The following is a 23,909-nucleotide window of genomic DNA, read 5'->3' on the forward strand; positions in this document are numbered from 1 at the left end:
TCTACGGACCGTGGATCTGTCCGTGAGTCGAGACTTAACCAATTTTCTGAGCTGGCTGGGGAGGGGTTGCAGTGGCGAACCACGGACCACCAGCACGGGCCGTGGTCTGACCTACGGTCCGTGGATGGCAACCGTAGGTTGCACCTGCAACTTCTCAAAATCTGCATTTTTTGGTCTGTTTCGGATACGGGGTGTTACAGTGATACATTATAAAACTTGACTGTTGCGCTTAATATGAAATATTAACGTAAAATTGATTTTCTTTCCCACAAATCACACATAACTGATTTTCTTTCCCACAAATCACGTAGAATTGTTGATATCAATCCATTCCAATCTGTAGTAGCTTCACAAAATTCAAAAAAATAAATTTTCATCTTCTCCGTCAATTCGAAATCTTGAATCTCAAATCAACCATTGTAGATGATTGGACAAACGATTCACGATTTTGCATCATCAATTCGGAATCAGTTATGGACGTTGTGGTCATTATTGTGTTTTGATGTGAATACGTAAAAGGTAACTAAGCTGCATATGTTTGTTTGTTTGGCATTGAGTTCCAAAATAATATTTGCTGGGAATTTCTTGTGGCTGGACCTAAGCAAGGCATTGAAGCAGGACAAGTTGGGCTTAGATTAGTTACTAAAACGGACATGCAAATTACTGTAAGTGAATGGAGTATAAACGCCACTAGTATAGCAGATGGAAGGTTCTTAAACTTTATGTTGTCATGTGAATTAATGTGTAAAGATGGTTGTTGGAATTGCATAGGACTTCTGTCTTGTATTTTTTATGATAAAAAAGGTAAGAGATTAGTTGTTTTGTATTGTGAATTATTGTTTTTCAAATTTTGATACATAAAATCATGATACATTGCTAAAATCATGATAGTTGTTATGTATTGTGAAACATTTTCATGAGTTGGTTATTGATAAATTGGTATATAGTATTGTAATGTATCATTGCTATAGTTTTGTTTTGTCCTTTTAATGTGAATATGTAAGTTATGATACACTAGTATTAAACGACACTCGTGTATTGTAATTTGTATCTATGGATTATGATGTGGTCATTATTATGTATCTGAATGTGATTTGTATAAAAATGTTTCATGTTTCACGGATTTGTATAAATGTATATCAGTCTTGGATTACTTGTTTTGATCAATAAAAATATGGGTAATATATATATATATAAATCAATTTTGAATTTTTGTGAATGATTGTATCATTAGTTATTGTAATGTATCTGGTACATGTTATAAGATGGTTACAAAATTGTGTCGTTATGTGTTAGTTTGTTGTTAGATAGGTATTGCTTTGAAAATTAAAAAAAAAAACGTATTTATATAATGTATCACTGAATTTTTTAATGTTTGCAGGTTGTTCCATGTCGTCTGAGTTTATTTTTTCAGTTTATGATGATGGAAGAAGATACATTATTTTCCTTAAGCAAAAAATATATAATTGTGGTAGATTTCAACTAGACGAGATACCTTGTGGAGGTTGTGGACAAGAAGGACACAATCTAAGAACTTGTATTTTCTTACTCAAAGAGAAGTGAAACAGATCTTCACACCAACTACAAAATGCTTTGACCGTGTATCATGACCAAACTATATTGTATATGATACAAAATTATGAATATAACTGTCCATTCAACAATATGAACTTTATACTTGATACATCCATAAGAACTATTCAAAAAAAAAATTAGAACAAGCTGTAACCATCAAATTTATGTTATGATACATAATTTGCACTACAAAGTATCTTAATTGTTGAAAATAATGTATTTGATACAATAAGGTTATGAAAAAAGGGTCTATGTGAGCTGAAATAAAGTGTATCGATAAATGTATCACAATAAATAAGAATTAAGTTATCAATTAGATACATGAATGAATCAACAACTAACTGCAACTAAGTGTCCAATGTATCAGCATGAATGAATCAACAACTAACTACAACTAAGTTATCAAGTATATACATGAATGAAAAAATAAAAAAAATGAAAAAAATAATAATGGAGAATACGAAAAGTATCTATCTAGTGGTTTGAATTGGAGAGAGAATCCTTTTGAAATTCAAATTGAGATGAAAATTGTAACTAATAAGATTGTAAAGTGAAATTAGGGAGAGATTCAAATTTCAAGGAATGATAAAAGGAAAGGGATAAGTGGGTTAAGACTGGGATACTTATGTATCCGGTTGACTTGATAATTGGGGGAAAATAAGGGGTTTTGGAGATATTTTGAAATGGTAGAGAATAATGGAAATTATGAAAAATAAAGGTAGTATATAGCTATATTTATTTGTTCGCTATCTGTTCATTTAAACTAGTTGTATCAACACATACAATTTCATTGAATACATTGTATTTATTTGCTCAACCTAAATGTACCAACCTATTCAATTTCAGTAGATACATCGCACACATATTCTTTTATTTTAACTGTATTTTAACAAATGTACGTATATGATGTATGTGCGTAACAATAATAATATGTCCAGTATAATATTAGAATGTCAAAAGAGTATAGCTAGCTAGCTAGCCAAATGCTGGAAAGTTAAAATAGAGAGTATGAACACACAATTGTAAGGGCAAAACAGTAGTCAACACAATCTTATCTGTGTGTAAGCTTGTAAGGCAATCAAACACTGAAATTCAAATAAAATAAAAACGAAGGACACATTCATGCATATTGATAGATAATAAATGTCCAAAAGAATAGAGCCAAATATGTAGACTATTAGGAAATTCCAAGGAAAAATTAAATACTATACAAACAATTAAATTACTCAAATGCGACAGCCTGATGGACGCACGGTCGGCTTGTCACATTTCATGAATGGACCCATGTTGTCTTCTAATTTTATTTAATCGTACTATCAACATTTTATTTAGATTTTACTTATTTGAAAAATAAAAATAAAAAGTTCACTAATATGTAATTTTCGATTTAAAAATTTATTTGCTTTAAATATAATTTTTGAAACATTGCAAAAAAAAAAAAATTCATACTTTTCAAATTTCGTATCCGATCATATAATTTGAGACGGAAGAAGTATTAGATCGTACCACCGACTAGTTGATGATTTTGTCTATTTGAACAATATTAGTAATTAGTCATCAGTTTCTTGGCGCATGCGCGCATCTTCTCTGGCTGTTAGTGCCTGCATATCTATCCCTAATCTCCTAGTTTATAAAAAATAAAATTATACTAATTTGACTAATTTAAATTCTTTTTCATATTTTTAATATGGATGTTTTTCATACCCGAACAAAGTACACGAATAAAAAAGTAAAGAAATATCATCAATCACATCATGGACGGAGAGTTATATATACAATCCTATTTACAGATTTGACAACACTTAATAATTTTTGTTGTCTAAAAATTATATTTGTATAATTTATTCAGAACTCAATAACTTGTATTTAATTTGAATTCATAAACGCAAAAAATTCAAAAAAAAATTTGGACACAAACATATAAAATTCAGTGCTATAACAGTGGATGTTTTGATTTTATGTTACTTTGGTTAATATTATTGTCCAATTCATACTAGACCCTTAGTCCATAAATCAAAATCACTTTGTCGCAAAAAAAGAACGAAAAAAAGAATTTAGGAGGTTGTTGTTTTCTGTTTTAGTAATAATCTGACAAATAATTAATGTAAACCGATTTTTATAGTACTCTCAATAATCACTTAATAATATGATTAAATGTATATATTCTTACTTTATAATTTTGTCATATGGTTAAATTTATCAGTATTTTGATTTTTAAAAAAATTTTAATTTATGTGATGTGTTTTTTTTATCCTCTCTATCCCAATTTATATGTATATTTATTTATAATTTATCCAAAAAAAAATTATATTGTTCCATCTCTAATGAGTTTGTTTAAAATCACAATTCACGAGTACGTACTCAAGAGTCTTTCAAATATAATCTCTTTCTTAAACAAAGCACTGTCGATAAAATTAAAATGCATATTTTATAAAAAAAACCTGATCTGTATCAAAATATTCGTGGAATATATAAGAATAAAATAATGAAACTTTTGTTGGAAAAAGGAATATAATATGGTCCCAAATAAAACCAGGTCCATTCTTTTTATAGATTCGACGAGCCAACACACAAGTTCAAATTTTAAAGATATCAAACATATATTACACGTAGTGGTAGTAGTATTAATGATAAAATTATTTCACATGCATGCATATATTATAATAAATATGGTCCAATATATTTTCCATACACACAATGCAAGCTGCTGATAATATATATATTCTCTTACTTTTTCTTTCATTCTCTTTATATTATGTTGCATACCATGCAACGACAATCTTGCATGAGAAGAAAGGCAGAAAAAATCATTTCATTTTAAAGTTTCACCACATCTATATATTATATCTACAACTTTTGAGACATATATATATATATATATATTTGGAGGGTACTTCAAGTCAGTGGCGGATCTAGGAATTTTAATAAGAGGGTTCAAAATTTGAAGAACTAAACACAGGACTAACCAAAGGGGGTTCAACATTTACTATAAATACAAAAAAATAATTTTAACCATGTATAAAGAGTAATGTTTTTCGCCGAAGGGGTTCAGATGAACCCCCTAAAAGAAAGTTGGCTCCGCCCCTGCTTCAAATTAAAAATGAAAGTACGTTATGATGTTGATTTTTCAGATGATTACTCAATTATTATGAAATAGTTATTAGCTTAATTTATTACTATTTCAATTAGTTTAATGACCGTCCTAGGAATCAACTCATAAGCTATGCATGACACTATGAAAGGATTAGTAGTACACAGCCACAAGCCGCGGGGTTAAGGGACGTAAAGGATAAATCTCATTCGTTAATTTTTTTTTAAAAATTACGTATTTCATTAAGTATATGTTCTTGGGATATAAAGCTTGAATATCAAGATTATCAGTAATATACTGGGAAAAGGGTTCGAAATATATTTGAACTTTGACCGAAATTGTTGTAACAATCTCGAACTTTGGGCAGGATTTATTACCCTCTGTACTACTTAATTAATAGTGTATTTTAAAGATATATAGGTGTCCACGTGGACATCATAAAATATTGCATCATTATAAATAGTAACATGTCCAGCTGGGCACTTATATATCTTTAAAATACACTATTAAATAGTGCAGGAGGTAATAGGTCCTGCCTAATGTTTGGGATTGCTACAACAATTTCGATCAAAGTTCAGATATATTTCAAACTTTTTTCCCTACTAATTATATTGGTAAACTCCTTATCGTAATTTTAAGGTAAATTATATTACTGTTGTCAAGGGAATAAGAAGCATCAAGAATCAAGATTCATGTAATATACTTGCACTTCCAAATATTAATTCAAGAAAAGGTTTGGCTATTTTCCAATCAAATTACTTAATTAATTTGTTGTAAAGAAACGAATTAATGAATATTGAGGACACCAAAAAGTATTCTTCCTAATTTAAAAAGAAATAAAGAATATTTACACTTCTTGGAAGCCTTATTCAATGCCATCTGCGACATTTTGATTAAATTGAATTTGAGATTTTACTTGTTATGGGTTCTCATATAAGAGTTTGAAATCTAAAATATATATTTAACTTTATTTATATAATAATAAAATCTCGAAATACATATATTAAAACATATAATCCCTAGCTCAGTCACAATTTATATGATTTACTTTTTTTAGTCAAAGAATGACACATTTCTATATTTAGTACTCCCTCCATCCCATTTTATGTGACACTTTTCGGATTTTAAGATTCAAACAAGTTTATCGTTGACCGTAAGTATTGAATTTTCAATTATTGTGACTTATAGTACTTTTACGTAGTTTACAAATATAGAAATTCCATTTCAAAAAAATTGAAGATTCTATGCTTAAATTTTTGGTCGAACTTAAACTGTTTGACTCTCGAAAAACGAAAAGTGTCACAAATTTAACTTTAAAATATTCATTTTACTCTTACAAGTGATTTATAATCATATGAACACAAATTTCACATAAATTTTTCCTTTCTTAAACTCAGTAGCAAGTTATCAGAGGGAGGAGTTACTATTTTTGTTTTGAGCATCTTCATGATGATCATGTGATTTGTACTTTCAACTTTTGTTAAATATATTCTAGGAGTATCTCACACGTTATTTAAAAGATAGCAAAAACTTTTAGTATTTTGTTTCTTTTTTTACTATGGTCCTCTTCTTATTAAAACTTTAGCGGATTTTACGATCGATGCTTGATTTTCTTTTGCTTTTTTTTTCCCTCCTCGATTTTCAAACACAAATTTGATCGTAAAAGTTGTGAATTTTCTCTTTTTTATTTACAAAGAAAAAAAAAAGGGACAAAGTAATGATGAAATTGGTCCTAATAACATGTGATGAAGATATCTTTTTTTCAAGTTGAGAAAGATGATTGTTCTCTCTTTTTGTCATTTGGCTAAAGAAAGTAACATGGAAAATTTCTTTTTTTTTCAAGCTTGGGTAATAGTATAAGATTAATTGGAAAAGATGAACTAATTATTGCTATAGCTTTTCAAGTCACTTTCCTATACCAATTTTAGGGTTCTAAAAATCATGAAAGGCTTAGGGAACCATTTATTTATTTATCTTTTTGAAAAGCACAAAGGATATGATATGATATCATTATCATTATATTACTTTCCATTTGTTTTTTGAAAACACTAGTAATTACATTCTTTCTAGCCGCGCGCTAAATTTCATGTGTGGATCATTTGGATTATCGAGTATAACGAGGGGTGTGCGAGCATATATATCAGGAAAGACCAGATTAAAAAATGAAGTTATACAGGATAAAATGAGAAAAATATGAGGAAAGTTACATTGAGATGATATGAGCATCAAAACATGTAAAGAGGAGGTGCACAGAAGCAGTAGTAAGGAAGTGTGAGAATGTGACTATAGCAGGTTCTAATAAAGGTAGAGATAGGTCAAATAAAAATTGGGGATATGTGATCAAACATGATAAGACACATTATTTACCTGAGAGATAGAAAGAATTGAAGGTCAAGAATTAGCATAAAAATATATTGCCTCCGTCCCATTGTATGTGACGCTCTTTTCTTTTTAGTTCGCCCCAAAAAGAATGTCACTTTACTATAATTAGAAAGAAATTCTTTAAAATACATCTTTTACCCTTAATGAAATAATTCAGCCACACAAATATCTAAGGATTGTTTTACATCACAAGTTTCAAAAGTCTTTAATATTTTTTTCTTAAATACCGTGACAAGTCAAAGGATACCACATAAAATGGGACGGAGGGAGGGAATAGTAGACTATCTTATGTTGTAGTACTTGTATGAGGTAGAAGTATAGTGTCATCTTCTCCGTATTACTTATTTTTATCTAATACGGAGTATTCGCTTGGGACGGAAGTGGTAATTGTCAAGTCCCACTTCGCTTTTGTGATGTTATTTACATATTAATGATCCCCAACTTTGATATTTGTGTAAAAATGATCTTTTTAAGTTTAATGTAATTTTTTTGGATTAGTAAAGTGATTGTTAGCAACTTTATAAGGTAAATCATGATAAATCTCGATATGATCGACTTCATGCTATATACCTAGCTATCCTACGAGATTATTCACAATTCATATCGAATAGTCATGATTTTATTAATACAAACAAAAAAGATATAAGAAACAGATTTCAAAACTGCGGCATACAATCAAGACAAATAGTATGACTTCATGTTATATTCAACCTAGTTATCTTGGAAGATAAATTCACAATTCATATTAAATCATCGTGATTTCAACATTACTTATAACAATGAAGCAAGTGTTATATCATACATGCTATCACATTGTTGAGTAAAAAGATTGTGATTCCGGCCTTAACTCCTTGTATGATCTCGGACAATTAATTCAACATCGTTAACAACACCATATATGGTCATTAGAACGGGCACGTCATACGAGAGAATATATGCCTTGCTTGTAAGAGTCGAAGTAGAAAAGGGGTCCATACTGTCTATTGGGCCCCCAATTCTAACCCGGGGTCCACAATTTAGAGTGTTGTTTCGGTTTTTGAAGCCCAATTTGGGCCCATTAGCCTTTACTCTTTATCGAGGACCCAAAAAATATTCTCAATATAACTGTCACCGTCTGATGTATCCCACCAAACCACAAATCCAAAGTTGACAAAATCACAGCCGTCCAAATCTCCTTTATTGATGATGATACAGTCAAGATTAACCCAATGTGGGCCCTATTCAATCAAAGACAGTGGGCCGACAATAGCTAGGCCCACATAAGTTGTCTTTGTCCCCACCACATAAGGCCTTTTTCTTCCTTCATATTCACGTTCTTTAGCTCAATTTTTTTTCATTCTCACTAACCCTTTTGGATATACAGATATACACATATTATATATAGTTGTAACAAAGAAACTTTGTATTTGAAATATTTTAGTTACATATTGTTGAAAGTTTGTTCCTTTTAATATCAAGAGTGTAGCAATGGGGATTACTTCTTTGCAAGTTTGCATGGATTCATCTAACTGGCTACAGGTTTGTGTGTTACTAAATTCAATGTTGTTACATTTTCATGTTCCTTAGCTTTATGGCATTCACATTTTGACAATTGAAGTTTCGTTACGAATAGATACTTTTGCAGGAGTATACATAATCTATTATCTGGTTAAATACATTACGAGATATTTAAGCATTCATTTCTAGATATTTTTGCACCTTCTAATAGACCTAAACGTACATCTCTTAGAAAAATGTTGATGCATGCCTTCAAAAATAGTGCAGGATCTCATATGAAAGCTATAACATTTTTTGAGAGTCCGTAACAATATAGTTCTTTTTTCTTTCCATATTGTTCGGATGCTTCAAAATCTGATTTTGACTAACCATGACCATCTAAAGTTAGTCCTACGTCTCAATTTATCTGATGTTATTTGACTTAATATGAAATTAAGGTAGACAGACTTTTGAAACTTGACAGTCTAAGACAAGTTATACATGTTTGTGTGGCTATGAATCATTTTATTAAGGGTTACATTAAATAAGCATTTTATAGTTAAATTGTTAGTACTAAATATAGAAATATGTCTTTTATTTATGGAGCGACTAAAAAAGAAAAGTATGTCACTTAATTTGAGACAAAAAGTAAAGTAAGTCTGAAATATCCGACACAAATACATTAACATTTTTTCAGAGTTTGAGCAATATCTTCCTTTTTTTCTAACTTTTACCTATGTGTTTCTATTGTCAGGACACAATTCCCGAGGAGAATGAGTTTGATTCATCTTCATCTCCATCAGGTGGTGACATTTTTACATGTTCAAGGCCATTAATGGAAAGAAAACTAAGACCCCAACATGACAAACCTATTAATTGCCCTCGTTGTGACTCAACACACACTAAATTTTGTTACTACAACAATTACAGCCTTTCTCAACCAAGGTATTTCTGTAAATCTTGTAGAAGGTACTGGACTAAAGGGGGAACTTTAAGGAATATTCCTGTTGGTGGTGGATGTAGGAAGAACAAAAAAGTATCTTCAAAGAATTCAAAGTTGTCTAATGACAATATTACCCCTCATGTTGAATCATCTCATAATTACCCTGAAATGTCATTTTCCCACTTTGGTAATTTTATGGAAAATAATAATATGAATCATAATTTCATGCATCATGCACCTATTGATTTTATGGATAGCAAGTATCAAGCTTTTGTGGGGACTACTAGTACAAGAAATCAAGATTTTCTTGGGAATGTTAATGTTGGTACTGGTCTGATCAACGGTTATGGTGAGATGGATAATTCAGGAATTGGACCACATTATAATGGAGGGTTTTGCTCTAGTGCATTTGGGATGCCTAATATGAATGGAAATATAATTAATTATGAGGGACAAAATATTACAATGGATGTTAAGCCTAATCCAAAGATTTTGTCACTTGAATGGCATGATCAAGGTTACTTGAATGGAGGACTAGGAACTTGGAGTGGATTGATGAATAATGGTTATGGATCAACCACGACGACGAATTCGTTAGTATGAGGATTAAATTAAATCATCAAGGCTTACAGTCAAGTGATATTGATGGATATATAGGTGTTGGTTCAATTATCGTTATAGCACTAAGCTAAGTTACTTTTCACTTTAGTAACTACTTAATTTCAATTTATGTTTGTTAATCTCATGTTGTAATCATGAGTGGTTGAGATTATATCAGGTATAATTATTAGTCCTGAATTATCACTTATGTACTGGTTTTGTACTGATCAATATTCCTTTTTTTGTGAAGGATTTTGCTTAGTTTAATTAATTAAAGTAATTAGGATGTTAAGTGTGAATGTGATATGTTTTAGAAGCTGTTCAAATTCGACCATGTCTTAAATATCCGTAAGTTTTTGGTTATTCACATTTGTAATGTTGCAAATCTTGGTCAGCTAGCACTGTATATAAATAATGCTAGTGTTGAGAAATTCAAAGTTGTAGGCTTGTTGGATTTGATCAGATATCGAGGAAGATATTGTTCACCACTATTTTCTTTATGTGACTTGGCATAAAATTTAGATAAGTCTTCGTTCTTTTTATACAGATTAAAAGAAAAAATATGTCACGAATAGAAAGAAAGAGTATAATATTATTTTTTATGTTCAAAAAAAATGTGCTTAGTACTTGGATATGATAGGGGAGAATGTAGTAGCAATTATTTTAGCATCATATTTATTTTTATTTGTCGACGTCATTTTGTTTGTGAATCAATTATTGGTCTGGATTTGGAACTTTGGGGTTTGGACTAGTACTTTTATGACAGTAAAAGAGAGAAAATTCTCACTTTTCAGTTCGTTACGTAATTAAAAAGAGTCTAACGTCTTTAACTTCACGGTAAAATTTTGGTGACATTATTAGTTTTGTAGGTGAAATTTCAGAAAAGCGTCATCTAAAATATTCAAGTTCGGGAGTATTATATATAATACGGGAAAAATAATTTTATTGGATGTTTATCATTTCCCACCAACACTAGGTATAAAATAAATTAGGATGGATGGAAAGAATCACCTAGTGCCGACCAATTCTATGAAATATTTGTCACTTGCCACAAACAATTAGTACCAAATAACTCTGACCATCAAAATTAGGACACTTGAAAGATCACACAGTATTTTTTTTTATCTCCACTCAGGTTCAATTTCACTATAATTTAGATTTTTTATATATTTATTTATTTCCCACCCAATTATGCAGTAACAACATTGAAGCCCGACTAAATTCAAATTTAATCCACATTGAGAGTAAAGCACTCTCTATCCGACATTGAGGGTAAAACGCTTCCTAACAAAGAAATCCTTAACGATAAAGCGCTCCCCGACTATAGTTTAGATTTGCTGCTATGTCTAATCCCAAATTTAAAACTCTTATGACAGTTATTGTTCGAAAACAAAACCTATAAAGTATACTTGGCGTTAAAGAGTCGCAGGAAATACTAGTAAAACGGAAATTGATATAATGGACTCCCATCTTTTGACTTAAGATGAAGTTGATTGATTATAGTTGATAAACCTTTCTAATCCATACAGACAGAAAGAAAGAAAATTAGGCATTGAGGTTGTCCAACATCCATTCATTCAATAAAGAAGGCAACACAGAGCAGTAGCCCAGGAGAGAAGTACTGAAAATAAACAGCTAGCGAGGGGGGTTCTCAACAACAGTCGCATATATATCCTAATTAATTAGATTCACAGTTTCAATGACAACTAAGAAACTACCAACACTTATTATCAACTATGATGAAGAAGAACCAACCATGTTGCTTACCTTTTCCAAGAAGCCTTTCACCTCGCTTTCCAACTTGGCTTTCATCTCGGGGGAAATATTATCACCAGCCTTCTCAAGCATTGTTGTCATTGACTCCAGATTCTGTTTTATGACCACCAGATCAGGTCCCTCACCTCCAGAAAGTACACTAGGGGACTGAAGTGCATCCACGGACGTCTGTGTGTTGTTAGAAGTTGAAACATGACGGAGACGATAACTGACAAGGGAAGGTCCAAATGGGTTTCTGCTTTGTAAACTCTGCAAGGCTTCCATAGCATCACTATCCTTTTCAAACACAACCTGGGCAGTAGAATCATTCAGGTACAAAGTTTTGGATTCCTCTAACGGACCAAAACTGGCAAAAGTAGCAGTGATATATTCTTTAGAAGGCACTGGTGAACCCGGTGTAAAGTATAGCAGAAGAGTGTTGTGATCTCCATTAGGATTGGGTATCCCAATGGCAGCAGATTTAGTAGCTCTTCTCCTTTTTTGCTTGGGTTTAGCTTGACCTGTCACACAACTCATTTCTGTGACCTCCTTTCCCTTCAAATTCGGATCAGTGACCTGTCCATTCAAATCTGGTAGGGCTGAAGAATTATTCTGAATGTTTAATGCTTTCTCTTTCCTTTTCCTTTTCTTGCCTTCTGCTTTTGCAGACGAAACCAGACCGGTGATCTGTGAAATATTTGGTAATGAGCTACCTGCAGCATGAATTTCATTGGCATTTGGTTGTCCAGCTAAAAGTTCAGCATTCGGGAGGGAAGACGCCCCCTGTACCCCAAACATGTTACCTGGTTGAGGACCACCTTCCAAGGGTAACGAGCCGGTGACTTCCACACTTTTCAGCATTGGAATGAACTGGGTGTTGCCTTTGCTCACATCTGGCAGATTCTCAGAAACCAACTCTTCCTTCTTCCTCCTCCTCCTCTTAGGTTCAAGTTTACCTTGAGTAGGAGCAGGACCTATAACCTGCATATTTTCAACTGACAAACCCGCGTTGTTTACATTCAAGTCTGGTAGTCCACCTAATACCCCAATCTCATTATGAACCACAGCTGCAATTGCCGCCTTCTTTCTCTGTCTGTGAACTACTCCTTTTTTGAGTGTATCAGGTCCTGTCTGTACAGAATCAATAAGGGGAGAGCCATTCATACTGGTACCATCTGCAGTCATCCTAGGTAAGTTGGTTTTAGAGCTAAACTTGGGACCAGTTGCATTTATTCCATCACTTTTCTTTCTACCTCTCTTCTTGGGGAGAACATTCGGAGGAGGCTGTCCTTCTACTTGCAGATCATATCCTCCTGAGGCCAAAATATTATCAGACTGCAAAGTTTCCTGACACCCTAAAGTAGCTTCCTTGTATTCATCCATCTGAACTTCAGGATCTCTGAATGCTCTAAAACTCAAGTAAAAATCCCGGATTGGAATGGGACACGTGCTTTGAATAGGATAGAAGCAATCAAGAGCTGTCTGATGGAGTTCTTGGAGCATTTCTGCCGAAGAGGCAGCACCGAAATCTGCATTATTGCAAATATCATTGTCATTAACAGATTTCCTCGATTTCCTTAGTGAGGTCTTGTTACTGTTGTTACCAATTGATGTGGAGACCATAGATGGATTGGAGGAGGTCTTTACTCCACCAGGAGTAACTTCCTCACAATCTTCAGTTTCATCTTCTCCCTGACCAAGTGAATTCTTACGGGAGGCCCAACTGTTTACATAAGGATATGACAGGTACTTGCTCTTCTTCCGTTCTCGCGACTCAAAAGATTTTCCTCCGGCATTTTCATTCGCAATCTGTGAACGGGATATCATGCTCCTCATTCCTCTAGGAGACTCCAATGAGCCAGACAGCTCCATCTCAGTCATTTTAATATCATCAGAACCACTTCTACAGCTCTTAAGGACACTATCACCACTAGACAGCTTGTCCAGATCTTCATCCTTGCTTACTGATATCAGATTATTTGTTGGCCTGAGTTTGTACAAAGGCAATTGCTTATGGCCTATTGAAGTGTAAAAGGCAGATAGGCAATTCTCAGCAACTGTGAACTCAACATTACCTGGGCTACGAAGACCCAAAGCACGTGATTTGATGAATTCGAGTAAGTTTGAAGGTTCAAATTGAGATGCCGAAAAAACACTACCCCCATTCTCATCTTCCTTTGAAGGAAAATTTTGAGCAGCAACTTGATTTTCTTTTGAAAAACAAGAACAGGTCATCTCCTGTTTCACGCGCCTACCAAACTCGCCCAAAGCCTTCTCTATTGCAGCATAAAAGCTTCTAGACTTATTCTGGCGAGACATCAGCTCAAAATACCCTATAAAGGGCTTTAACTGGAATGGCCGGCACCAAACAGAACTAGTGTTACCAAAATGCTTAACAAAGAAACCATCCATATGATTACACTTCCCAGCATCTTTTGTTGTGTGCGGATCACAAATCATTCCCGGCCACCACAAGTCAGTCTTCATTTTTACCCATACCAAGTCACCCACAGCAAAATTGTGTTCTTGATTATCACTGACATTACCTTCTGCTTCATTCCCATTGACACCCATAGGGTTGTCAGTTTCCATGTAAAACGTGCAATCTGGACCAAATACATCCACTGTCAGAGAAATACCATTCCCAGAAACTTCTATCTTTGTAGGAGAATCATTTACGTGCACCTTTGACGTGTCAATATCTTCCACAGCATCAGCCACACCAATTTTCTCAACTCCATTATCAAGAGACTCATTAAATTCAGCACCCGATTCTTGAGTTTCATGTTTCAAAGTCCCTCCTTCCATCAGACCATCAAGTGAAACATCCTCGTTCTCCAGGCCAAGTGCCTCTAAATCAATAGTATCATCCACATCTCCAAACTTGTTCTCGATCTCAACTCCCTCAAGAACATTATAATCATCCACATTTGCAAGCTTATTCTCACTCTCAACTGTCCCCTGCCCGTCCACTAGCTTCTGCTCAGTATCAACACCTTCCAAACCATTATTATAATCCACATTTGCTAACTTCTCATCACTCTTAACTCCTTCTGAATCAATGTTATCATATCCATCCACTACCCTCTCCTCGCTCTTAACCTCTGAATCAATGTTATCATATCCATCCACTAACTTCTGCTCAAACCCCACTCCCATTAACTCTAATTCAGTTCCATCAACCACATTTTCTATATTCTTGTGCACATTAGCATTTCCAACACCTGATGGAACCTCTGTGACTGTGACCGATTCAGAAACAGCACCACTCTCACTTAAGCTAGATACAACAGAAACCTTTTCTAGGGTTTTACCATCTGGGGTTTGGCTTAAAACTGGTTTATAATCCACAGAACCCTCCACTAGGGTTTCTGAAATCTTCTGTGTTTCCATTACTAACTAAAACCTTAAAGTCTCAACTTTTCCACAAATCAAAAGCTACCCCTCAGTTCATCTCTGGATTAAAATTAAAAAAACAAAACAGAAATAAGCATACAACCAACAAAAATCAAGAACAGAATTCAAAAAAAGAAAACTCTTAAACCAAACTAAAGATATAAACTTTACTGTAAACAAACAAAGATACACATCAAAAATGACAAATTAACAAAACCATTAAACAGAACTTAGAAAAAAAAAGGGTTAAAGAGATCTGATCAGAACAAATCAAGTAAAAAGAGAAAAAGGGTATGTGATTTTCACCTTCTTTCTCTGTTCTTCTTCTGCCACAGCAATCAAAAGGGATGTTTTTTCTTGTTTTGTTGTATATCAAAATGGGGATTTTTTTGGTTAAATCTTGCAGATTTCAGTGTGTTTTTGTGTTCTATGTGAGTCGGTGTTACAGCTCTACTTTAGCCTAACAAATGAGTAGCTTCACCAAAGTGACACTTCCTGAATTGGGACAATTTTGTTCATTTTGGAATTGGATTCCATCTCTTAAACCTTAGATATTTTTACTCTCTCCTAGTACTTTTAAGGCTCGTTTGGTTTTTATGCATTATACATGTATAAATTAGTCATAGGTTTTATTTTATGTGATGTTTTTTTTTTATCTTGCTACATGACTTTTGTCCTTTTTGATCTATGAAATATTATTGTTGTGTAATTATCATAGTAATAATACGACTTGTTTTAAATCTGAAGGCTTAAACTTTGTGATCAGTCAAATATCTTTACGTAAGTGAAATAGAAGCTTAAACTTTGTGATCAGTCAAATATTTTTAGTACATGAAACAATAGTGCATGATAATTCCACGTATCAGTACTATTTGTATTTTAAAGTTTTTTCGGCACGTTATATATTTTGAAAAAGGTTCAACTTACTAAAATGATTTAATATTTGAGATTCGAAGTAGTATGGATTATATATCTCGGTGTATTTATTCTTATTTTGTCGTTTTCGTATAATGAGTAAGGAAAATCTTATCGTCTTTGAGTGATTTAGTAAATTTAATGTTTTAATTATTCAAAATTATAACTTTGGGCTTTTAATCAAAACTTAACACGTGAATGTTGCCCTTTTTTTTAGTAGCGATAAAATCAAGTATACGAATACAAATTAAAATAAGAAAATGAAGAGAGGGAGGAGGCCCTCCTCCGGAAAAAAGATAACTAACTATGTGGTGGGGGAAAGTAAATATTAAACACTACCCTACATCAATTGATATTAGGAAAGACGCGATAATGGTAATTAATCCATTTCATTCTCCGTTTCATTTTATTTGGCTCATATTGTCAACTTACTATTTTGTTGAAAAAAACATCGAGTAAATGTTTAATAATTACTAAATTAACCTTATTAAGTTTTTTCAAAATCTAAATTTAATTATTAGTATTTAGTAGCATTGGAAAATCATAATAATTTTTTCTTAATTTATTAAAATAAACAAGTAATAACGATTTATTTTAATATAAGGATCCAGTAAAATGAAACGGAAAAAATGGTGTATTAATGCCAATGTTGGTGGATGATAATGGAATTAATGTGGATAATCCTTTATTTTACAAAAGAGATCCCCTTTGGGTCATTTTGATTGGAACTATTAAATTAATCTGACAACTGTACTACATTTTTTTATTGGGGGTTTTGGGGGAGGGGAGGGGGTGGACCAGCCACAAGTCTTATATAGAGAAAAAAAAAAACTTACATTTTAACAAGAAAGTTATCTAGTTCAAAAATGGAAAATGTATTAATGGAGTATAAAATACACCATGATTTAAAAAAATTACCCGCACTTGATATATACTCCAGTCATATTTTTACTATGGTTAAATAATTAATTTTGGTAAAACTATATAGTGATTAGTGATTACTATAACTAGATAATAATAGTGTGCGTAAAATTAATTTGATGTGAACATTAAAGAAGTGTGAATCTTTTTATCAGCATTGATATCTTTCAATTACTTTTGTTGAGCACCTTTTTATTTTCGATGTCATCTATTACTTCCTCAATTTCAAATTATTTATCGTGTTAAAAACTACTATAGATAATTTGATACAGAGTGATACAACGATAACAAAACCAAAAACATATGAAGATCAACACTTGACAAGCTCTCGAGACAATAACAAACAACCTAAAATGAATGGATTATTACAGTTACTGGCAAGATCGATCGAGTAATCTTAACATTTTTAGCTAAATGGATAAAATAATTCATCACCTAATCGTAGTAGTTTGTAATTATATGTGTGTATACTCAATATAGAATAAGTGTATACATTGATTATACATTGTACTAGCTAAACATTATAATTTAAAACAATTAAAATTATTTTATTGTTAACTTTATTGCATTGTTGTGTAGTATAAAAAGAAAAAGGAAATGATCTTTTATAGTCATTTACAAATTGAATAGAAGAAAATATTATTTGTAGATTAAAGATCTCTTAAATGTAAAATAAAGAATTCTTGTAAAAGCAAACATAGCTATAAAACAAGTTTATAAAGAGCTATAAAATCAAATTTCCCTAAGGATTGAAGATACGTTTCTTGTATAAAGTACACGATAATTTGGGCACTAATTACTTTCTATTCCGAAAGTTTTCCAAATTATAATAATCCCAAATTTTTCAGAACTCGCGGATTCATTGTTTCTTCGACCAATACATAGCAAACAATACATATTATGTATAAGATATATAAGTTTTGTATTAGATACAAAATGATAAATCAGATTCACATTGATTTAGGTTTGAAATAATTGGGGTAATGTATCAAGAATAACATTTGTACTAGATACATTGTGCACTAACAAAGTTATAATGTATCTGATAGAGGTGAAGTGATATATCCAGACGGTAAGTGAGAGAGAAGGAAAAAAGGGATTTTTATAATTAATTCAAATGGTTGAAATATTTAGATATTATGTTATTCTAAATCATGTAATTACGTAATTTTTCCATTTTTCTTTCTTTTAGTAATAGTGCCTTTCAAGCCCATCATTAGCCAGCTAAAATAGATGGTGGGCCTTGGTCCCAGTAGAGGAATCATACCTACTAGGCCCAGTCTTCTTCTAACTTAAGAGACGTCTTAAAATTTCAACTTACTCGTGTTGATTAATCAAGAGGGTTATCGTTACTCCTTTCACTATGCGTATAAAAGATAGACACTACAAAATGAAAGAAAAAGCTATACGTAAAAAAAAAAAATTACTCCTCAATTATAGAACTCTAGTCTACACAAATAAGCAAAAATTATTTTTCAAAAAATATTTTCCTTCATCCCGGTCACACCTAAGTGAATAAAAAAAAAGAGACACCTAAGTTAAAAAATAAAAAAAAGAGAGGGGCATTCCGAGAATCGAACTCGGGACCTCTCGCACCCAAAGCGAGAATCATACCACTAGACCAAATGCCCTGCTCTGTTACTGTACTCTTCTTTATTCTATAAAAAGAAACATTTGAATAGACTTTTAAACAAATTTGATGTTTAGTGAGTGAAAATTTGAGAAACTGTCCATTTCTAATTTTGGTTTTGAGCCAAGGATTTATCGAAAACAATTTTGTAATGAACTCAAATCTAATGTAATAGTAACAAACTTCTCAACTACATTAATAAGACTTCAAATTCAATAACAATTCTCCAAAGTAAGCGTAACAACAAAAATGGTCAAAGCCCCAAACAAACATATAGAAAAATATCTAAAGTAAGACTACGGATTGATAGACGGAAGAAGGGAGATGAGGAGAACCAGACTTTCACAAAACAATAAGCATAACCTCTCTTTCTAACTTCTCTTCCTTTTAAACTCGCTGCTACTTGGGCTTGGATCCCAAATCAACCTTTGCAAAGGTCTTTTGGTCTTATTACTTTTTCTTGGCCAATAACCTAATTTTGTGACGTAAATTCATGTCGGGCTAGGGTTGATTCATAACAAATTTCCTTACTATCACAAGGTAGCTAAAATTTACATATACAATACACTCCTCAGACCTTGTTTGTAAGATTACACTAAATTTGTCATAAGTGACGGTTACTTATAAAAGATTGCAAAATCTACAGTAAATTATTGGACTTGACAAGTAAAGCTTTAGGACGAAGGCCCAATACTAACTTCAACTTGGTCCAAAATTTGCATTTCGTAAGTAGCGGCCTTTTAAAGTGACTACTTTGGTATTCCCTTTGTTCGTTTTTACTTGTCCACTTTGTACCCAATAAATAAAGTCTATGTTTTTTTACATACTTTTATTTATTAAGGGCAAAAAATATATTTTTCTCTTGATATATTAATGTGAACAAGTAAAAGTTCAGATTTATTTTTAATATAATGGACAAATAAAAATAAACAGTAAAAGTATTTTTTGTTTTAATTATCATCATTTCCCGTCTCATTTTCTAATCAATCACCTTGAAAATAATCAAATCATAAACATGTGACTAGACATTGGCAATTTTTATGAGAACTAAATGATCGGACTTGAGTCACGATTACCTTTATTGATCTACTATATTAAAATAAATTTTCAATTTTAAAGGAGAGATTTTTTTTTTGTTTTACTCTTAACATTAACTACTTATTTCAAATCATTTTCAAATTCATTAATGATAATTTATCAATTAATTAATATGAATATCATGATAAAATATACACTTCATTTAATAATTATTTTAAGTTCATTGTGGACAAATAAAAATGAACGTGAAAAATATTGCGTTCAATCTTCAAAAGAAAATTAATCAAATTGGCTCAAAGATAGGAAAATGAAAAGATGTTAGTGGAAACAATAATGTATAGAGTCTTCCCCTATATAAATGACAATTTAGCAGCTAGTAGACTATATTTATTTTCAACTTTAATTTGCTGTAAAAGAAGAAACAAATAGAAAAAAATTTCTCAATGTGCTGAACATTTTTTTCTAATTTGGAAATGTACTTCAATCTACATTGCATTATTGAGGTTTATTTGATTAGACCAACTTTATATTATTTTACAAGTGGAGTATTTTTTTTCTCTTTATTTCCTACATTATATAGTTGTTGATTAAAAAAAAAGGCATGCATATGCGTTGCATGTATTCAAAAAAGTTGTGTAAATTAATAATCATGCAAGTGGAAATTATATTTGCCAATGAATGGAAAGAATTATTTTTTGTTGTCTTCAATGCAACGTTTTCTTTTTTCTCAATCAAATCAACTCTTCTTTTTGCTCCTATTATTTTCGTCTTTATCTTTTAGCTTATGTGGGGGCGTTTGATAGTATGATAAAAATGATAATTAATATACGCATGTCAAATTAAATGAAGTAAATGAAATATGTTGCGCCTACAATCATCTCAAGCATTGATGTAGTTAGGAAGTTATTTTTTTTGAAAAACTCCTATTAAAATAAAATTATCCAATAAAGAAGCTATTATCAAGTGAACTCATATAATTGACCTAAATGGAAGAAAAAAAAATAGTAGAGAGATTAGACATGATGCTCACTGAACTTTGGAGATGAGGACGATAAGTGCTTTCGAGAAAATTAAGATCTATCACATATTTGAAATTAATCATATATGGATTTTTTTCATCTCACAAATTGATGAACCCAAAACTTATAACTTTAGGTCCACAAAACTTTGGTTATGTTCAACTAAATTGTACAAAAATAAATAAATTGAACTCATACAATTGGTATCAATTATATGAGGCACAAAATAGAAAATTTCAATTTACTCTATTTTTTATAAATAAAAAAATATAAGTAGGATTTTACAAGTTGCAAACAAAATGTAAGTAGAGGGTGATTACACATGTCATTTCGTCTTACTGTCAATTTGTTGAATAGGTTAACATTCATATAACTATTACCATTCAGTATATGGGGCCACGGATAAGACTGTTTGTCTCTTAATCAGCATTTTCAAGTTTGAGCCCTGAGTCTCATTGGTAGGATTGGCATGTGCAAATCAATACAAATGGGAATGTGGTCCAACAATGCCAATTTGTTGAAAGAAGATTCTAGAATTTTATGATATTAAATATTGATTTCTTGTTCTTTTTGTAAGCAAAATATACTTTAAGAAATCACATTGGCCTAGAAATCTATCTTTTGCAAAAAAAATTATGTATTGATCTTTACATTTATATAATATGTTTATTTATATGCATTTGAGAATTACGTCATTTTCAATTTATGGCTTTTATTAGAGTTCATTGAATGATTAGGAGGACATTGAAATTGTGTGGCTCTGACAATAATTTTATGGCAACAATAATATTGTTGGAAAAAAACTACTCCCTCCGTCCCATTTTATGTGGCAACATTTCCTTTTTGGTCAGTCCCAAAAAGAATGTCACATTTCCTTATATGACAAGTTTATAAAAGTACAATTCCTCTTTTATCCTTGTTGGTCCCACTTAATCTTAAAATAATACTCCAATACATTTATGAGGAGAGAGAAAAAAAGTCTACTTTTTAAAGGGCAATTTGGTAAACATTTCAAAGTCTTCATTTATTTCTTAAACTCCGTGCCCGGTCAAATGTTGCCACATAAAATGGGACGGAGGGAGTAATATTTATTGCAACAATAACTTTTTGTTGCTAGATATCATTTTAAGCTACAACTACATGACTTTTAACAACGTAATATAAGTTGTGGCAACGACATTTTTTGTTGCGCTTAGTTCACTTTTGGCAACAACATTTTTTGTTGTTGTGTATACTTATCGCATCGGGGTTTAAGGCAACGACATGCAATAACTTTTTTGTCGTTGCCAAAAGTACTTTTAGCAACAATACACAATATATAGCAACAAAAATTTTTGTTGGTAAATGCCTTATTTCTTGTAGTGATATAGAGCGTTCTCTCCCCCTCCCCCTCAAATGGGATCCTACATAGAGCGAATATAAAATAAGCTCCAATACGAATATTAAACAACAGGTGGAATTTTTATTTTTATTTTTAAAACTATTACTAACCATGCTTAATTTGGACCTTGCATTGTATATGGTCTATCTATTAACTTGCACCAATAAACCATACTACTTTATCAAGAAAGTTTAGGATAAACTTGTCTTGTTTCTAATTATGTTCTTTTTTTTGTTTTTATTTGATATTAGATATTTATTTAGAGTCTAATTAATTTAATTCGATCTTGTTCTTCAGTATTTTCTTCTTCTATCATGGAGTTACTTTGTCTTTAAAATTTTGAGAATATGTTGTGAATTTCTCAAAACTCTAATATAAGATGGAAGTATTTATTAATGATCAACTCTGGAAAGGAAAAGGCACACTTAATAATTATTTTTATATAATCAAACAAACAATATATAATATGTTTTTGTCGTTTAATTCAAGTGACCACTAACTTATTATGCAAAAGAAAAGCTCTACTGTTTAATTACAACAAATTAAAGTTATTCCTTTAGTATCAATTTATTTGTCTCATTTTTTATAGTCTATTACAAATTAAATACATGACATGTTTAGCACCATGAAATCAGGGATCGAAGTATAATTTATCATATATGAGTGTTTGACATATTTTTAGATAACGAGATTAAAAATTAACTTTTTTACTTTTTTAAATTTCGTGTCATCGATGTATAACTGCACGTGTAACTTTTACTTTCTTTTCGTCCGTACAGCCATGGTGTTTGTTACGGGAGAAAGTAAACTTGTCCTTTGGTGCTGCAAATAGCTTATTTATGTTTCTTTTCATTTAATAACTGCTGAGATAAGTTCATTTTTAGTTCTTTTAAAACCAAAAAGAAAAAACTTTAACGTTTTTTATTATTAAAAAAAAAATAGATGTGTGTTAAAGAGAAAAACATGTGGGGACCTTAGTGCTTAATTTTTTTTAAAAGTAAAAAGGAACCAGCTTCTAATTGATTTATTTAAATTATAACAAGAGAGGCCTCTTTGTATAGTAATCATATTTATGAATTTAATTTCTATATAAAGATAATATATATATTAGTAAATTTAACTCATTGTAAAAGTTGCAACGTTAAGTCGTTAACCCATCGGAAAAGTCACAACTCATTCAATATGAAACTATTCAAATTATATTATTATTTTTTATATATTTTTATTTAAAAAAAACAATTCATTTCCTATTTACACTTTTTAAAACACAACAATCTCATTATTTATTCATTAAATTCATAAACCTAATTTAGCTACAGTTCTAAGCATTTGCAAAAAACAACATTAAGGGACCACATCTCCACCAAGTGTGATTGGTGACTCAAAGATAAATTTAATCAATTAATTAAATTTTCTAAATTCATTTGTTACTTATAATAAATTTTATACTGTGTCGATTTTTGGTTCTATTTTGTGTAAATGCAGTTAGACGTCATTTTTAATTAGTCAACTTATGTTGGAAATTCATTAAAAACTAGTACGATAGATGCAGTTCATCTTGTCGTTTTTAGTTTCTGTCCATTTATTAAATTTTATATAAATACTAGATAGCACGGGCCCAATAATATAAATGGTATATTTTGGGAATAATAACCGAGTTTTTGAAGCGATTGTTTGCGTGGATAAAGGAATAAGTTTTTTTTATCACAAACCTGTACTTTCTTTGACGCTATTTAAGGCATAATAAGACTACCACATACAATATTTTTGAAATATTTTATGTTGTC

General features: G+C 31.4%; 2 protein-coding genes and 1 non-coding gene across 3 annotated transcripts; 1 reads left to right on the forward strand and 2 right to left on the reverse strand.

Moving 5' to 3' along the window:
- The first annotated feature begins 8,415 nt into the window (after positions 1 to 8,415).
- Positions 8,416 to 10,084, forward strand: LOC125809710 (dof zinc finger protein DOF5.6). Its single transcript, XM_049489305.1, has 2 exons — positions 8,416 to 8,566; positions 9,279 to 10,084. The coding sequence occupies exons 1-2, from the start codon at positions 8,516 to 8,518 to the stop codon at positions 10,068 to 10,070; spliced, it is 843 nt and encodes a 280-aa protein (XP_049345262.1). The 5' UTR covers positions 8,416 to 8,515; the 3' UTR covers positions 10,071 to 10,084.
- A 1,542-nt stretch (positions 10,085 to 11,626) lies between these two features.
- On the reverse strand, positions 11,627 to 15,790 carry LOC125809695 (uncharacterized). Its single transcript, XM_049489289.1, has 2 exons — positions 15,525 to 15,790; positions 11,627 to 15,278 (listed from the first exon to the last, which is right to left on the reverse strand). The coding sequence occupies exon 2, from the start codon at positions 15,213 to 15,215 to the stop codon at positions 11,802 to 11,804; it is 3,414 nt and encodes a 1,137-aa protein (XP_049345246.1). The 5' UTR covers positions 15,216 to 15,278; positions 15,525 to 15,790; the 3' UTR covers positions 11,627 to 11,801.
- Positions 15,791 to 18,613: 2,823 nt separating this feature from the next.
- Positions 18,614 to 18,685, reverse strand: TRNAP-UGG (transfer RNA proline (anticodon UGG)). The gene has a single exon. It is a non-coding gene; the product is annotated as a tRNA-Pro (tRNA).
- Between the last annotated feature and the right edge of the window lie 5,224 nt (positions 18,686 to 23,909).

The sequence above is a fragment of the Solanum verrucosum genome, unplaced genomic scaffold (genome assembly GCF_900185275.1).
Source record: "Solanum verrucosum unplaced genomic scaffold, falcon-dt-bn FXZP01000121.1, whole genome shotgun sequence".
Taxonomy (NCBI): domain Eukaryota; kingdom Viridiplantae; phylum Streptophyta; class Magnoliopsida; order Solanales; family Solanaceae; genus Solanum; species Solanum verrucosum.